Below are 17,766 nucleotides of genomic sequence, written 5' to 3'. Positions count from 1 at the left end.
GCAGCGACGGGCCAAATTTGTGGCTTTACCATGAACCAGCGACGAGCCTAGTTTTTGCCATGATATAACCCCCCCAAAAAAGATGATACATAATCTGATCACAAATGCTTTGATATATATTATGAAATGGTTTGCGTGAGTGATGATTTTTTCTCATTTTTCTCGCTTAGAGGGAAGGGCCTTTAACCGTGTAGCAGCGATGGGCCAAATTTGTGGCTTTACCATGAACCAGCGACGAGCCTAGTTTTTGCCTTGATATAAACCCCCCCAAAAAGATGATACATAATCTGATCACAAATAGTTTGATATATATTATGAAATGGTTTGCGTGAGTGATGATTTTTTTCTCATTTTTCTCGCTTAGAGGGAAGGGCCTTTAAGAAACATGATCCCCGCAGCTACCTATTAAAATGTTTCGCTTTTATCAATTTTCTCTCATTTGCGCAATCTGTCGCTGGCTCTGTGGGCGGGCGCCAGGAGGCCTCCTATTGAGCATGCGGGCAAGCTGCAACTGCAAGGCTGGCGGCGTTATTCTGTTTCCCCCTGGAGTCAGCAGTCGGCCGCCCGCCGTCGTGGTGTGTACGTCGGAGGTGTATCTGCTTATTTATTATTCAGTCAGAAAATTCGTATGAGGCATTACAGAGTGAATACGATGTGATAGCTGTGTTCTACAACGTTCTAGTGGGTGTTCAGGAAACTACGTAAATGCAACCATGTAAACATAGCGAATGTAACATGACGTACACTTCATTTTCATGTATATTTAAAAAAAATTGTTTTCTTTTTCTATGATTACGATGTAGAGAAAGCTTATGAATATCTGTTTATTATAATATTTGTTGACAAACCAAAAAACAAAATATGGTGACACTTTAAAAAGCCTGTCCAGTGTCGTTGTTGTGAGGAGTCATCAGGAACATGACACGGAATTCAGAGCAAGAGAGGCAGGGCGTCAGTATGGACTCCCCCGTGAGGTAAGACAACTAGGAGGTGAGGGAATAGAAAACATCTCTCTCTCTCTCTCTCTCTCTCTCTCTCTCTCTCTCTCTCTCTCTCTCTCTCTCTCTCTCTCTCTCTCTCTCTCACACACACACACACACACACGCACACACTAAAACAAATAAGTACACACACAAGCATAACACATATACACCACACAAATGTTTACCAATGCGGGGGTGGAGAGAGAGAGAGAGAGAGAGAATGTTTTTAGGGGACGGGCGATCAGTCCAGGTCATGCTATTCTCTCTCTCTCTCTCTCTCTCTCTCTCTCTCTCTCTCTCTCTCTCTCTCTCTCTAGATAGATAGATAGATAGATAGATAGATACAGATTTATTTATTTATTTATTTATAATTTTGAAGGTTTTATTTTATGTTTTTATCATCATTTTTACAGACATCCATTCATCACACACACACACACACACACACACACACACACACACACACACACACACACACACACACACACATAAAAAAAATGATTAAACAAATAACTCTAGAAAAAGTTAATCAAAACTAACTGAGAAGGGTTGATGAGAGAACTCACGTATACAACATTCATTCACACGGAGGCTGTGTGGCCAAGCAATAGACCAACATCTCATTTAAAAATAGGATAACATATATATCTATTTTATATGTAACTAATGCTGATTATTACGTTGAGCAACCAGGAATTGTACATTGATTTACATATGCAACATGTAGAAGAAGTACCCGTAAAAAATATATATATATGTATTGATAAACTGATTTAGAAGTTATAAACCAACAGAGAATTTCGTCACATCTCTTCGATTAAGCCAGTCTCTTAACCCGTTCGCTGCGACTGGCACGCGTTTGGCCTTCCCTGGTAGCCTGGTAACATATAGTCCCAGGTCTTTCTCTGCCTCTGTGGTGGATAGTGGAGTGTTTCCCATGTGGTATTGGTGTGCTGGATTTCCCCTCCCAAGGTGCAGGACTTTACATTTTTCTTCATTGAGTTGTAGCAGACACTTTTTGTTCCATCTCTGTAGCTTGGTGAGGTCTTCTTGTAGGAAATCAGCAGTCAAGGGGTTAAGACAAGCAGCAATAGACAGGTCACCTCGAGATTCCCGTTAACAAGAACAATGGCCAAGGTGAAGGGAATGTTCTTCGCTCGACAGTAGTTTAACGTGGACTGCGTTCACGGGTAAATCTAACAGAAAGGTGGTGACTGATGGACAGTTTGTTATCACACGTCTGGCAGGTCGGTGGAAATATTATATTCATGTAGGGGTCCAGTGGAGGAGAGGATGAAGGAGTGGCGTATAGCATTGGAGAGGCGGGGAATGCGAATAAGCAGAAGTAAGACGGAATATATGGTGATGACAGACCAGGATCAAGGACATGAGGAGCACAACATTAGATGGCCAGTCTCTGAATAGCGTGAGGGACTTCAGATATCTAGGTTCAACGGTTGCGGCAGATGGAAATGAAGAGGCGGAAGTTACAAGAAGGATACAGGCGGGATGGAATAATTGGCGTGATATGTCAGGAGTCCTCTGTGACAAGCGAATGCCAATGAAATTAAAAGGGAAAGTGTATAGAACAGTAGTGAGGCCAGCTATGACATATGGCCTAGAAACTGTGTCAATGAAGAAGAGTAGTGAAAGAAAATTGGAAGTGACAAGAAAGGACAGGATTAAGAATGAAGTCATAAGAGGTACAGTTAAGGTAACAAGTGTGGGTAAGAAGGTGCAGGAATCGAGACTGAGATGGTTTGGTCATGTCATGAGGAGAGAGGAAGGGAGTTGTGAAAGGCAGATAATGGACATGGAAGTGGGTGGCAGAAGGAGGAGAGGAAGACCCAGGACGAGATGGAAGGACTGTATTGTGGCGGACGGCAGGGAGAAGAACTTGGACCTTGAAGTGGCGGAGGACAGGGTTAGATGGAGGAGACTCATCAAGAACAGCGACCCCGTATAGAGACGGGATAATAACGCTGCGGAAGAAGAAGAAGAAGAAGAGGTCCAGATGTGTAAGCCGGGTGCTGTTCATACACACTCGGCTCAGAACTATTTCGTCGCGGAGAGTTATGTATGCGATTGATGGTGCTTCTCTGGACGACAGTTGTTTTTACTGTATTTAAACACAGGTCGGTCCACTGCCTATGCCACAGAAGAGTTATTGCTGTTTTCCAAAGTGAGAGACACGATTGAAGATCACGAAAGACTTCGCATATTCCCTCGAGTTCGACAGCTGATTTAACTAAAGCGTCTGTCTGTTCATTGCCATGTATAATGCTGTGGCCAGGCACCCAAATCAGCGCGATGAACTTGGAATAAGTTTATTTTTTTTACGTCATGGCCTATTGCGACGGTAGGCTTCTTCCCGGTGGATCCTGATGTTCGGTCCAAGGCTTCTTCCCGGTGGGGCCTGATGGTCGGCCCAAGGTTTCTTCCCGGTGGGGCCTGATGGTCGGCCGAAGGATTCTTCCCGGTGGGGCCTGATGGTCGGCCCAGCCCGTTCTGGCGCAGGCGAGTGTTTATAGTGGCACCATCTTGCACTGGTTCATGCTGTCCTCCCGGAGCTCATCTTTAATCCTATAATCTAGAGTCCGGGTTGATAGGTGGTCTTCTGGACAGCATGTGGGTAGTTTTAAGCCACTCGGCGGCGGCTGAAAAATCCCAGCTTGGTGGCACCGGGCGGGAACTGAACTCGCGTTGTCCTGAACGCGGCGCCGTCACGCTATCCATTCAGCCACCACTGTATATCTGGTGTTTCCCATGGCAACCCTGTATTTTATTCGTGTCCGTTCTTGTCCGTTCAATGTCGGCCTGAAGAGCTGACATTGAGTCTGAAAATATAGTGAATGAATTATGTTGAAAGTTAAGAGAAAAATGTGTTTTTATCAATTGAAAATAGCTCTTGAGAAGACAGATGTGTGGTTCGGCAGCCTGTTCCTGAAGGCACTTTCACTCGACCATACAATTGCACCCACACAGAAATGGATAAGACCATGGCTGGCAAGGAAAGACCGAAGTGTGTTCGCTCTTGCTCTTGCTGTACAGGTGACCCGTTGGAAAGTCACCGAGGTCAAATGAAAACTGAATATTATATTTCCATTAAAGAAAAAAAAAACATTTGGAAATGTTCTTGTATTGTCGTCTAGCTCTTTTATTACGCATTTAAAGTCCCTCCCAAAAAATAAATGGAATATTTTTTTGATCGCATGTATGCTGAATAAACGATAGTTTCTTATTCCCTTCCATTCGGCTACCGCCATCGCTAGCAGTACGGCCAGTGAAAACGGTCCGTATCGATAGCTCAAAGCAGCCGGTACCAATCGCTTGTGCAGCGCAAATGGCTGGCCGATCAAGCCGTATCGTTGGATCCAGCGATATCAGTAGCTAGTGTGACCGCACCTTGAGCCCGTGCTTATATTGTACCAGCTGAGCGCGGGCCACGTTGTCAATGCTAGTTTTCCTAAATGTTTTTATCCCGACGATGCTCTCAGTACATACGGAGGTGAAGAACATTTGCCTCTACCTCAAGCCGAGCTGTGCGTGTACACCTTAGAGCTCCATGACACGCAGACATTTACTCTGAAACACACCCAACCTATGTACGCAGCGTGGTAGCGGATGCCGAATGATACACCTGCGAGCCATAAGGTTTATACACCATTTATAGTTATGGGTCAGAAACCGGACTATACATGCAGTGTGCCGAGTACGATAATCTGTTAGTCGCCTTTACCAGCATTACGTCACCTCTAGTCAGTGTTGCCAGAACCATTACGTCTCACTCTTTTTCTTTTTACGTTTCAGCCTATGGCGCCGATAGGCTTCCTTGGTGGGGCCTGGTGGTCGGCCCCAGTCTGTTATGGCGCAGTCAAGTGTTTATAGTGGCGCCGTCTTGCTTGGCTCATGCTGTCCCCCGGAGTTCATCTTTGTTTCTCTTTAGCCGCCACACACTCTCTCTCTCTCTCTCTCTCTCTCTCTCTCTCTCTCTCTCTCTCTCTCTCTCTCTCTCTCTCTCTCTCTCTCTCTCACACACACACACACACACTCTCTGTCCTGATCTCAATGGGGCAAGACGTGTCACAAGGCGCTCTCAGCAGAAGCCACCGGGTCAGATTGTAACTCTCTTCCCTCGCCAATCCTCCGCCCCTTCCCATTTTTCCTCCAACTTATTATGCAGACAGACAGTGAGAGTGCAGTGTGCTAAAGGTGCCGCGAAGGGTAGTGAGTGCTGTGTGTGTCGCCGGCGCCTCGTCATCTACCCCGTCCATGCCGACATGCTGAGGCTCTGAAGGACACTATCTCGGTCCCCAAGCAGCAAGGGAAGTTCAGTTTAGATGAGAGTGCAATGTGGCAGTTTCGTTACTCAGGTGAAGCAAGATGCACGCCACATTCATCAAGGCTTTTTTTTTTTTTACAACAAAGGAGACAGCTCAAGGGCAAAAAAAAGTAAACAATAATAAAAAAAAAAAAGCCCGCTACTCGCTGCTCCCAAAAAGAATCCAAAGAGGTGGCCGAAAGAGAGGTCAATATCGGGAGGAGAGGTGTCCAGATACCCTTCTCTTGAAAGAGTTCAAGTCGTAGGCAGGAGGAAATACAGAAGAAGGAAGATTGTTCAAGAGTTTACCAGCGTGAGGGATGAAAGAGTGAAGATGCTGGTTAACTCTTGCATAAGGGGTTTGGACTGTAAAGGGATGAGCTGAGTTGAAAGTCGTGTGCAGCGGGGCCGCGTGAGTGGGAGAGGCATGCAGTTAGCAAGTTCAGAAGAGCAGTCAGCGTGGAAATATCGATAGAAGATAGAAAGAGAGGCAACATGGCGGCGGAAATTAAGAGGTAGAAGACTATCAGTAAGAGGAGGAGAGCTGATGAGACGAAGAGCCTTAGGGCCATATTTTTAAACATTTCTGCGCCCAAGAACACGTAATTTACTAGTCTTTCGTGGGAGTTTAGGGCATTTTCAGGCGTACTTTTATGACCCTGGTGGTTGTCTGAGCCTTCTTCTGTACCGTGAACCTAAAAGAACACTCATTAGAACTCGATTAACCTCCTTTTTGGCCTTTGGAAATAGTTGGTGTGAAGGGTGGGAGCATCTGACAGTACCAACCTTAGGCTCCACTCTGTCCTAGAGAGCTGTGTTATTTCCGCTAGAAACACATAGAAGAACCAGCCGGGCAGCATCCGTCACCTCTGGCTCGCCGGCCCATGGATTTAGCATCTCATTACTAAGCCTGGGTAACCTGAGTGGCCTCCTGCAGATACTACCCACCTGCATCCCACCTTCCACCTGAACCAGCGTCTGACCTGAAGATCAACATCTCACCGTCATCTGGAAGAGAGCGCCCCTTACCCCCCTCCCGGCACCACCACACTGCATCATTCCCCCCCTCCCGGCACCACCACGCTGCACTCCCCCCCCCTCCCCCCCAAGCGCCATCACCCCACCCTTCACACAAATATGTCAGACCCCCGTTTACCATCCCCCTTTTTTTTGGACTTGTCTCCTTAAAATGTATCTATTATATATAAATGTTCAGCGTAACGTTTGCCGAAACTGAATAAACAGTTTTATTATTATTATTATTATTATTATTATTATTGTTATTATCATTATTATCATTATCATTATTATTGTTATTATTATTTTTATCTTAATATAATTGTTATTATTACACACACACACACACACACACACACACACACACACACAGGTAGCTACGCAGTGCAATGTTTAGCACGCTAGCGTCACAATGAGGTCCCGGATTTAATTAACGGCGGATTGAAGACAGATGGGAGTCTCTTCAATCCACGCCTCTCCACCTGGCATTGAATGCATCCCGGTTTAAGTCTGGGGCTGTATCTTGCCTCCTATGTCTGTGTTTATGTGTGTGTGTGTTTGTGTGTGTGTGTGTGTGTGTGTGTGTGTGTGTGTGTGTGTGTGTGTGTGTGTGTTGATTGTTTACTGTCTGCTACTCTGTTCTTCTTCGATGATCACCCCATTTAATATATATATATATATATATATATATGTATATATATATATATATATATATACATATATACGTATGTATGTATGTATGTATGTATGTGTGTGTGTGTGTGTGTGTGTACACACACACACACACACACACACACACACAGAGAGAGAGAGAGAGAGAGAGAGAGAGAGAGAGAGAGAGAGAGAGAGAGAGAGAGAGAGAGAGAGAGAGAGAGAGAGAGAGAGAGAGAGAGAGAGAGAGAGAGAGATTTACGTTCTGGCCTACAGCGCGAGTGGGCTTTATTGGCGCGGTCTTGTGGCCGGCTCCAGTCCGCTGTGGTGCAGACAAGTGTTTATAGTTGCGTCATCTTGCAAGGCTCATGCTGACCCCGAAAACTCATCTTTGATCCTCTTTATAAAAGAATCTTGACTCCTACAGTCTGGGCTGATAGATGGTCTTCAGGACATCATGAGAGTAGTCTCAGGAGACTGGGCGATGACTGAAACATTGCCAGTTTGTTGGTCGCGGCTGGCGGGACGCAAACCCGTGTTTTCTTGAACGCCGTACCGGCACGATAACCACACAGTCACCGCTTCCCCAGACCCCAGACCTCCCCAGACAACTGTAATCTAATGTGGATGAAATTCCCTTAGCGTGTAAGCGGATTGACTTTTGGCGAAAAGACCTTTTGGTGTGGGCAAAATGATCACACACTGCCGGCAGCAGCCAATCTTGTCCAGAAATCGCTGGAGAGCGAGTTTACTTGGGAGACTGTGATGTTGTTTGTCGGAATTTTTCTAATCTATAGTTTCATCCAGTTAAAGCATATATGTTATTAGGGAGAAAGTACTCGCTATTTGGGGAAATTGCACTTCGGGTAATTAGTAAGATTATTATTCAAATTAATTTTTGGCGGTAAAAATGTTAAATGGGAGAAACTTTTTTATACCGGCGATTCCTTGCTGGTATGATGGCCGGTGTGGCAGTAAATGACTTCACGTGTTGAAGCTTCGACTTCACCGTAACTGACGTCACGTCCACAGAGGCACAAAGCGTCTCACTCGGATATTAGACAGCGACCATTAACATCCTGCTCCCCGAGTTGATTTATCGTCTCGCCTTTCCACAACCTTTATGGTTAATACTTTCACTGTACATATGTACAAAAATTACCGTAGAAAGCTCAGTGTAGCATAATTCCATACATGTCCATGGCCTACAAGCATCTGCAGGGGACTCGATCTGCTGACGTCCATCTCCAATATACTGAATCTATTCTCGGATAAGCAGAGCTAATTACACAAATTATTTTCCTATGTGGTTTTCGGAAGATTAATATATCACCGAATTCCCTATTTTTTTTTACGAATCCGTAGTATTTAGGAAAATATTTCTTGTATCGCTCTCCACGTTGGTTCTCCAATGTTTGAATCAGGTAAGTAATGGTTACTTTGTGGTAGTTTGGGATAGGGAGTGTTTATCTTAATTAAATAGAAGCGTGTCATCACTTGCGATATCCAACCAATTCATAATTATCGCTCTGTGAAACCTAATGATTTTTCACATTGTTGACGGCCTCCACCTTGGCCTCAGGAGGGACACAATGTACCCCAATGACAAGGTTCCAAGTAGGGTGCTGCAATCGGAAGGTATGAACACAAAACACAATAGAAATGGTTAGACACCAGAAAACTTTATAGAAAATAGATAAACCCCAAACAGCCTCACAAAAGTGGAAGTCTCCAACGGGAAGGCTTCAGGACGCCGGACTCAGCGGTGAACCTAAGCACGGCTTCTTCCTTCTTTCGTCCCGTCCTCGGTGTGGCAGTGACGAGGCAGCACAGCTTCGTCCTTGAAGAGGTGTAGACGTGGTGGACGAGGGAGGCGCAGGAGGAGAAGGGGCGTCAGGGTCACGGCAGTAACGGGCGTCAGGGCGTGGAGTGGAGCGAGGTAAGGGCACCCAGAACAAGCCCACGGGTCTGAGGAAACCCGAGTGAGAGCAGAGCTGGAGCCAGTAAAGAAGCAAGTGGTCAGGACGAGGCTAAGCTTCTGTCTGACGAGGAATGCGCTGACCACCCACCAAGTCGCCTCCCGAAGCGGGTTAAGAGGCCTCGGTGGTTTGTTCATCCGAGGCATCGAACGGCTTGAAGCGCACGAGCAGCGAGAGTGTGCAGGTCGTTCGCCTCGTTCAGGTGGTAGTTGCCCTCACACAGGCCCCCATACAAGCATCTACTCCAGGTAGATTCGAACAACTACCAACTGGATAATGAAAAAGATATAAGCCAATAAACTAAAATAGGGAGGCACTGGCGAGGAAACTCATGAGGACTGACTTACGCAGGAAGTCTGCTAAATAAATCTGCCCCCACATTGTCCTTCCCTGCAATGTGGACGACTCGGAACCTGTAGGCCCATCTCAACACCCGGTCCTCTTTCCCCTTGAAAGTCTCCAGATTCAACAGGGGCTTTTGATCCACTTCCAAAATTAACTCCTGCCCTCTGAGACAGTAGTCAAAACGGATTATACCAAAAACCACAGCAAGACACTCATGCTCTATAGTGGAATACCGCTTTTCCCGGTCCAGGAGTTTCCTACTTGCATAGGCAACAGGATGAGGTTGGCTTCGATGATATTGTAGCAGGACAGCACCTGACCCATGATTAGAAGAGTCAGTCCTGAGGATGAAGGGGGAGCGACAATCTGGGACCTGCAGCATTGGTTCAGCAGACAAGACTTGCTTCAGGTGATCAAAACAGTTCAGCGACGTCTTGTTGTTCGCGGACTACTTTCTTCAGCAGGTATAGTTGGATGCTTGGAGAATAAAGATACTATAAAAGGCAACCATGCCCAAAAAAGCTGCGGAGAACTTTCTTGGACAAAGGGGGGTCATCCGGCAGAGAGCTTCTATCTTGCTATTTTGGGGTCTCAGCTGTCCTCCGTCCAGAACAAATCCGAGATACTGGATGGAGTGAACCCCGAAGCGGCACTTGGTAGGTTTTGGCCGTTACTTGATGAGAGCGCAACCCCTCGAGAGTAGCTCTGAGGGTGGTGACATGTTGGGACCAATCTGATGAGTAGATACAGATGTTATCAAAGTAAAAAGAGATGTTGGGTAAACCAGCGAGGACCAGACGCATCAGACGGATGTAGGTCGCACATGCTGTGACGAGTCCGAACGGCAGGCGACAGAATTCCATGAGACCTCGATGGGTTGGAAAGGCAGTTAGGGACTTTGCTCTGTCAGTTAATGGAATCTGGTAATAAGCTTTACAAAGGTCAATTTCGGAGAAGTATTTAGCACCAGCGAACTTGTGGATGTCTTCCATATTACAAGAGGGCTCAGCATGGTAACAGAGTTTAACTTCCGATAATCAATGGCCATCCTGTAGGAACCATCAGACTTACGAACCATAACAACAGGACTGCAGTGGTGAGAAGATGATAACCTAATTATGTCTTGCTCGAAAAGGCGGTCAACTTCCTCGTCAAGGTAAGGCTTAAGATGGACGGGAACGGGGTATAATTTAGATTGGATTGTGTCGGTGGTGGTGAAGACGATGTCGTGCTGAATTGTTGAAGTACAGCCAGGCGTGGCGGAGAATACATCCCGGTAGTCCATAAGCAGTTCCTCGATGTCGGCTCGTAGTTCCTAGTGTAATGAAAAGTTGATGTCAGGTATACCCGGGGGTGGAAAATCTTGCCACTCATCGGTAGTGATGGGAAGTTCGGTGGAGCTGGCGTCAGGTGATTCCTCCTCCACTACGTGAACGGTACTGACAAGAGGTTCTTCCGTTTCAAGAGTTGGAGTCTCGTCGAGAACGTGCAGCCTGTTGACAACTGCCCTGAGATGGTACTTCTTCAGCAAGTTGGCATGGTAAAGTTTAGGTCCTCGAGGCTCCTCGATAAGGTAATCCACATTACCACGCCTCTCAAGGACCTTGTATGGGCCGCTCCACGCGACAAGTAACTTAATGGTGTGGCTGGGGAGAAGAACTAAGACTTCATCACCAGGTTCAAATTGCCTGTCTTGAGATTTAAGATCAAAGTAAGACTTGTAGCGGGCAGTACTTACTTCGGCTGTTTGGGCAGAAAGCTGGACACACTCCAACAGCTTGTCTCGGAGTTCCAGAACGTATTGGAAGCTGGTCCGTTCTTCTCCCTGGATGTTTTGATCTTCCTATAGATCCTTCAGCAGTGAGGAGGAGAAGCCGGTCCTATCACTGGAGATTTCCTTAAGGGCAAACAAAGAACGAGTGAGGTAGCGGTGCCACTCCCTTGGCTTGTCGGCATAGAGTTTCCGGAGAGCTGCCTTAACGGGACCATGAAGTGTTTCGATGCGCCCATTCCCGCTGGGGTGGAAAGAAGTGGTAAAAATGAGATTAACACCAAGCAACCTATGTAGTTCCGACAATAAAATAGAAGTGAATTGGGTCCCTCGCTCGTCACTTCAATCCAGGGGTGTCGCTTAAGCCACTGCCCAAGCCGTTTCACTGCCGAGTCAGTCAGGGGCCTGTCAGTCTGTATGACCTGACGGAAGCTGACTTAGGCAGTGATGTGGTGTCAGCCGCTTTCCAAAAAAAGTGACAGGTGGCCGCTTCGTCCCATGGGGAGAGGATGGGGGGGTGAATGCTGCTGTATGTGTGTGTGTGTGTGTGTGTGTGTGTTTGATTAAAAAAAATGGCATGTTCAGCATTGTCTATTTAGGGTTTCCGCAGGTCCGGGTTTGTTAGTATTCACTGGAGCAGAGTCTCAAAACCCAAGTCGAAAGGGATAAAATGGAATTATGTTTCTATTGCAATTTTAAGCAAATTTAGTTATATCCCTTGTGCCTCGAGTTTTTAGAATCTGGTCCAATTATTTTAACTTTGATAACGAACTCCAATTCTTGAGGACATTGCTCAAAGACAACGGACGAAATGAGCAAAATGAGATAACCTCCCAAGACTCACAATTGTCGACTGGGCTGTGCTATACTTTTCCATCCCCTTTTTCCTTTACATTATATATATGGAACAAAATCCAACAACTACTTCAGGAATTTTATCCACAAATATCATTGAGAAAGTTTCAAAACCATAACCGAAACTGGCAGACTGGTTTTGGTTTAAGTATGTGATCCCTGGTGATCGCATATTTATCAAAGAGTAGCTGTAATGCTAACTATACAGGCCAAACGAAGTGCCACCACAAATTCCCCCAGGGAGGACTCCCCTTCTGGCTACCGACCTGAGAGGTGTCTTCATAACTCCTCGAACCTTTTTCTTATCAATTTCTGCAACATTCGCGGTCTTCGCTCTAATTTTCATTCTGTGGAACACAATCTCTCCTCCTCTAAACCTCACCTTCTCTTCCTCACTGAAACACAGGTTTATGAGGCTACTGACAGCAATCTCTACTCTGTTCCCTCCTACTATCTCTATCTTAAATTTCAATCCAAAGCCTGATGTTGCGCCTACGTGCGCAACGACATCACTTGCACTCGTACCCACGACCTTGACTCTTCAGAATTTTCCACCATCTGGCTAAGACTTCATTGTCATACTATTACTAAATACATCTGTGCTGTTTATCTCTCACCTAACTCTACTAGCTATGTAAAATTCTTTGACTACTTGAACTCTAAAGTGGAGCACATCTTGACCCACTCTCCCTTCGCTGAAATCTCCTTCCTAGGAGATTTCAATGTTCACCATCAGCTTTGGCTTTCATTCTCTTTCACTGACCAGCCTGGTGAACAAGCCTACAACTTTGCTCTCCTCAACGCAGTTGGTTCAGCACCCTACATGTATTCCCGACCGTCTTGGAGACTGGCCCAACATACTAGACTTCTTCCTTACTTCTAACCCTTCTGCTTACTCTGCCAAACTGTTCTCTCCGTTCGGCTTCTCCGATCACAACCTTATTTACGTATCCTGTCCTATCGCTCCTGTACACCCTCTGGACCCGCCGAGGGGGCGATGCTTCTGGCATTTTGCTTCAGATCGGTGGGACGACCTGATGATGTACTTTTCCGATTTCCCGTGGAATGATTACTGCTTCCAGGATCGAGACCCCTCTGCGTGTGCCCAGCGCATCACAGAGGTGATTGTATTTGGAATGGAAGCACACATTCCACGTACTTTCTCTACTCCTCATGCTAAAAAACCTTGGTTTAATCACGCTTGTTCTCGTGCTATCAAAGATAGAGAGGCAGTTCACAAAAGGTACCCGAGCCTTCGCACTCCTGCTAATCATGATCTTTATATTTCTGCCCGGAATCGTGCCAAATATATTCTTCATCTTACCAAAACCTTTTTCATTAATAAAAAATGTCAAAACCTTGCTTTTTATGATTCTTCCCGGGACTTCTGGCACCTACCCAAAAACATCTCCAATTTCACTTCTTCATCTTTCTCTCCTCTCCTTAACCCTGACGGCAGCACCTCCGTCTCATCTATCTCTAAGGCTGAACTCTTCGCTCATACTTTCTGTATAAACTCCACTCTGGACGATTCTGGGCATATTCCTCTTACACATCCCCTCTCTGACTCCTTTATGCTTGTTATTAAGATTCTTAAGAACGATGTTTTCTATGCCCTCTCTTGCCTCAACTCTCAGAAAGCTTATGGATCTGATGAAGTGCCTCCTATTGTTCTTAAAAACTGTGCTTCCGTGCTGACACTCTGCCTGGTCAAACTCTTTCGTCTCTGCCTATCAACATCTACCTTTCCTTCCTGCTGGAGGTGCGCCTTCATACAGCCTGTGCCTAAGAAGGGGGACCGTTCCAATCCCTCAAACTACCGCCCTATAGCTTTACTTTCCTGTCTATCTAAATCTTTTGAGTCAATCCTTAACCGGAAGATTCAAAAGCACTTTCCATTTCTAACCTTCTATCTGATCGCCAATATGGGTTCCGCAAGGGGCGTTCTACTGGCGATCTTCTTACTCTTTTAACTGACTCTTGGTCATCCTCTCTTAGCCGTTTCGATGAAACTTTCTCAGTTGCTCTAGACATATCGAAAGCTTTTGATAGTCTGGCACAAGTCTTTGCTTTCTAAACTGCCCTCTTTTGGATTCTATCCCTCTCTCTGTTCCTTTATCTCCAGTTTCCTTTCCGGCCGTTCTATCTCTGCTATGGTTGACGGTCACTGTTCTTCCCCTAAACCTATCAACAGTGGTGTTCCACAGGGCTCTCTTCCTGTTATTCATCAATGATCTTCTTTCTATAACAAACTGTCCTATCCACTTATACGCTGACGACTCCACTCTGCATTATTCAACTTCTTTCAACAGAAGACCCTCTCAACAGGAATAACAAGACTCCAGACAGGAGGCTGCAGAACACTTAACCTCAGACCTTGCTATCATTTCCGATTGGGGTAAAAGGGACCTTGTATCCTTCAATGCCTCAAAGATCCAATTTCTCCACCTATCAACTCGACACAATCTTCCAAACACCTATCCCCTATTCTTCGACAACACTCAGCTGTCACCTTCTTCAACACTAAATATCCTCGGTATATCCTTAGCTCAAAATCTCAACCTGAAACCTCACATCTCCTCTCTTACTAAATCAGCTTCCTCGAGGTTGGGCGTTCTGTATCGTCTTTGCCAGTTTTCCTCCACCGCACAGATGCTTTCCATATATAGGGGCCTTGTCCGCGCTCGTATGGAGTATGCATCTCACGTGTGGGGGAGGGCTCCACTTACACAGCTCTTCTGGACAGAGTGGAGTCTAAGGCTCTTCGTCTCATCAGCTCTCCTCCTCTTACTGACTGCCTTCTACCTCTTAAATTCCGCCGCCATGTTGCATCTCTTTCTATCTTCTATTGATGTTTTCATGCTGACTGCTCTTCTGAACTTTGCATGCCTCCCCCTTTCCACGACCCCGCTGCACACGACTTTCTACTCATGTTCATCCCTATACTGTCCAAACCCCTTATGCAAGAGTTAACCAGCATATCCATTGTTTCATCCCCTGCACTGGTAAACTCTGGAACAGTCTTCCTTCGTCTGTATTTCCCCCTGCCCATGACTTGACCTCTTTCAAGAAGAGTGTATCAAAACACCTCTCCATCAGAAATTAACCTCTCTTTTGGCTACTCTATACTTATCACTGTATGAGAGCAACAGTTACCGGGCTTATTTTTACATCTTTTTGTTGTCCTTGTGCTGTTAAAAAAAAAAAAACTCTCGAATAGGGTTGTTCGCCACTGGAACAGCCTCCCTGCAGAAGTGGTTAGCGCAGAGAGCATCAACTCCTTCAAGAAACGCATTGATCGCCACTTTGCTGCAACGGGAGTGAACTGAACATATCCAAGAGTAGGTGCACAAGTGCTTTAATCCTTCCCTGCAAGCCACTCCTATGGCAAACGGATTGATTAAATCACTGAAAGCAGGCAGCCTGGCAATAGCCAACAGGCTTTCTGCCGTCTGCTAGTCCATGTTTCCATACCATCAGGATTTCGGAGCATAAGGGGATCTCATACCGAACAAATTAATAACAGACTGTCCAAAACCAAATCATTTCCCGATTGGATCCCTCAGTAATGACTTGAATCACCCTATAATAATATAACATCCTGATACGTCAGCTGCAGCCTTCATTCAGCATACAGGAAACATTCATGACGAAATCTTGTTTTTAAGGTTTGCTACTCTCTCTCTCTCTCTCTCTCTCTCTCTCTCTCTCTCTCTCTCTCTCTCTCTCTCTCTCTCTCTCTCTCTCTCTCTGACCACCCTTCGTCTCCTACCTCTGATCTAAGTACTCATGACTGTTGCTAGTGCCATATAGCCTTTTAAGCTTGGTGCTGGTACCTTTCATAATTCATTTCAATTCTCTCTCTCTCTCTCTCTCTCTCTCTCTCTCTCTCTCTCTCTCTCTCTCTCTCTCTCTCTCTCTCTCTCTCTCTGTTTAATTAGCCGTGACCTATACGTTCCCAATTTTGTTCAGTTACAGCTTCATCTTTCAAGTGATCTTTCTCACATTACGTATATTTCAATACTCAAACTCGTACATTCATCAAAAAATATATATTCCCATGTACTTGTTACTTTTTCAGTTTACTCTTAGTGTTTTATCGACTCTTTTCACACGTTGTTATATTATCTCATAGTGGTGTCATTTCATTTTTAGTTTTGGTGATGTTTCATGGGAGAATCGAAACGTCGGCAAATAGATATTTCTGCCAACGCTAAAGTCTTCAAAATATGTCGAGGCCGCCCTGGCGTAGGCTCCCGCGGGTCCCTTCCTCCCCTCTGCTCTGCCACACCGTCCCAACACCTATCTCTTCCTCTCATATGTAAGCTATAGGTAACATATTAGATTAAAAAATAGGTGTTGGGACTGTGTGGCAGAGCAGAGGGGAGAAATGGATCCGCGGGAGCCAACGCCAAAACGGTCTCGACAATTTGGTTTCACTTTAGTCATATTGTTCGCACACACACACACACACACACACACACACACACACACACACACACACACACACACACACTTACAATTATTCTTTTTTTCTTTTTTTCAGAACTATGTCTACAGTGGGGTCAGCCAGTATAGGAAAAGTAACTGGTGTCCTGACGCTGTTGATTCTCCCAGTCACAAGCTTCTTCGTCTATAACGGTGAGTTTATGTATGTTTGTGTGTGTGTGTGTGTGTGTGTGTGTGTGTGTGTGTGTGTGTGTGTATTGACCTAGTTGTGAAATACAGGAAAAGAGGCGTACTAGGCTCGTGCTGTCCCGTCTCCATAACGCTTATTATCCAGTTTGGCTTTAAATTCATGAATCGCTTTTGCACACACAGTCTCCTCGTCAAGTCCGCTCCATGTTGTTATGTATGGAAAACTGTATTTCTTGATGTCTCTCCTACAGTCGCTCTTCTTCAATTTCTTACCATTGCCTCTTGTCACACTTCTGTCACGTAACACTAGGTCTTCCCTGTGTGTAATAATACATGAAAGCGGTTTATTCAGTCTTTGCAGCCGTTCGACTGAAAACGTACATATTAGAGATACATTCTACATGACTATAAAGAAAGCAAGTACTATATGAAGGAAAGTTGGGCTCGGCGGTCTGGAATTGTTCGGATGATGGCGTTAGAGGAGGGTGTATCCCCTCTCAAACGGCGGCAAGATGTTAGTCTCACCATATGTAGGTCAGACGCTGGGTCAGGTGACATATGACAACGGGATGGAGGTAAAGATGTATCGGGAGGGCAGTCAGGTAATTGCCTAAGTGGTTAAGTGTTAAGGGTGCGCTCACAATAAATTCCTCTACCTCTTAATTTCCGCCGCCATGTTGCCTCTCTTTCTATCTTCTTTCGATATTTCCACGCTGACTGCTCTTCTGAACTTGCTAACTGCATGCCTCCCCCTCTCCCGCGGCCCCGCTGCACGCGACTTTCTACTCATGCTCATCCCTATACTGTCCAAACCCCTTATGCAAGAGTTAGCCAGCATCTTCACTCTTTCATCCCTCACGCTGGTAAACTCTGGAACAATCTTCCTTCTTCTGTATTTCCTCCTGCCTACGACTTGAAATCTTTCAAGAGGAGGGTATCTGGACACCTCTCCTCTCGAAATTGACCTCTCTTTCGGCCACCTCTGGATTCTTTTTGTGAGCAGCGAGTAACGGGCTTTTTTTTTTTATTATTGTTTACTTTTTTGTGTGCCCTTGAGCTACAACATTCTGTCTTCAAATAAATAAGTTGAAAACAATGCCCGAAAAACCAAAGTCAATATTTGAATGATGCCTGTCTGCCTGTGTGTTAATGGTAACTTACTATTAATCGCACCTTCCGCTTTCGTCCACTCAAAGATTACATCGT

At 45.5% G+C, this 17,766-nt stretch overlaps 1 protein-coding gene across 1 annotated transcript in view; it reads left to right on the top strand.

The window, feature by feature from the left end:
* Nucleotides 1–562: 562 nt before the first annotated feature.
* LOC127002430 (zwei Ig domain protein zig-8-like) overlaps nucleotides 563–17,766 on the top strand; it is a 60,510-nt gene continuing 43,306 nt past the window's right edge. Inside the window, exons 1-3 of the mRNA XM_050868345.1 lie at nucleotides 563–681; nucleotides 804–974; nucleotides 16,469–16,563. Of these exons, the coding sequence (XP_050724302.1) occupies nucleotides 919–974; nucleotides 16,469–16,563 (151 nt within the window). The 5' untranslated portion in view covers nucleotides 563–681; nucleotides 804–918. The remainder of the gene's footprint in view (nucleotides 682–803; nucleotides 975–16,468; nucleotides 16,564–17,766) is intronic.

The sequence above is a fragment of the Eriocheir sinensis genome, chromosome 23, assembly GCF_024679095.1.
Source record: "Eriocheir sinensis breed Jianghai 21 chromosome 23, ASM2467909v1, whole genome shotgun sequence".
In the NCBI taxonomy this organism is placed as follows: Eukaryota; Metazoa; Arthropoda; class Malacostraca; order Decapoda; family Varunidae; genus Eriocheir; species Eriocheir sinensis.
Note: the sequence above shows the minus strand (reverse complement) of the source record. Positions and strands in the feature narration are given on the sequence as shown.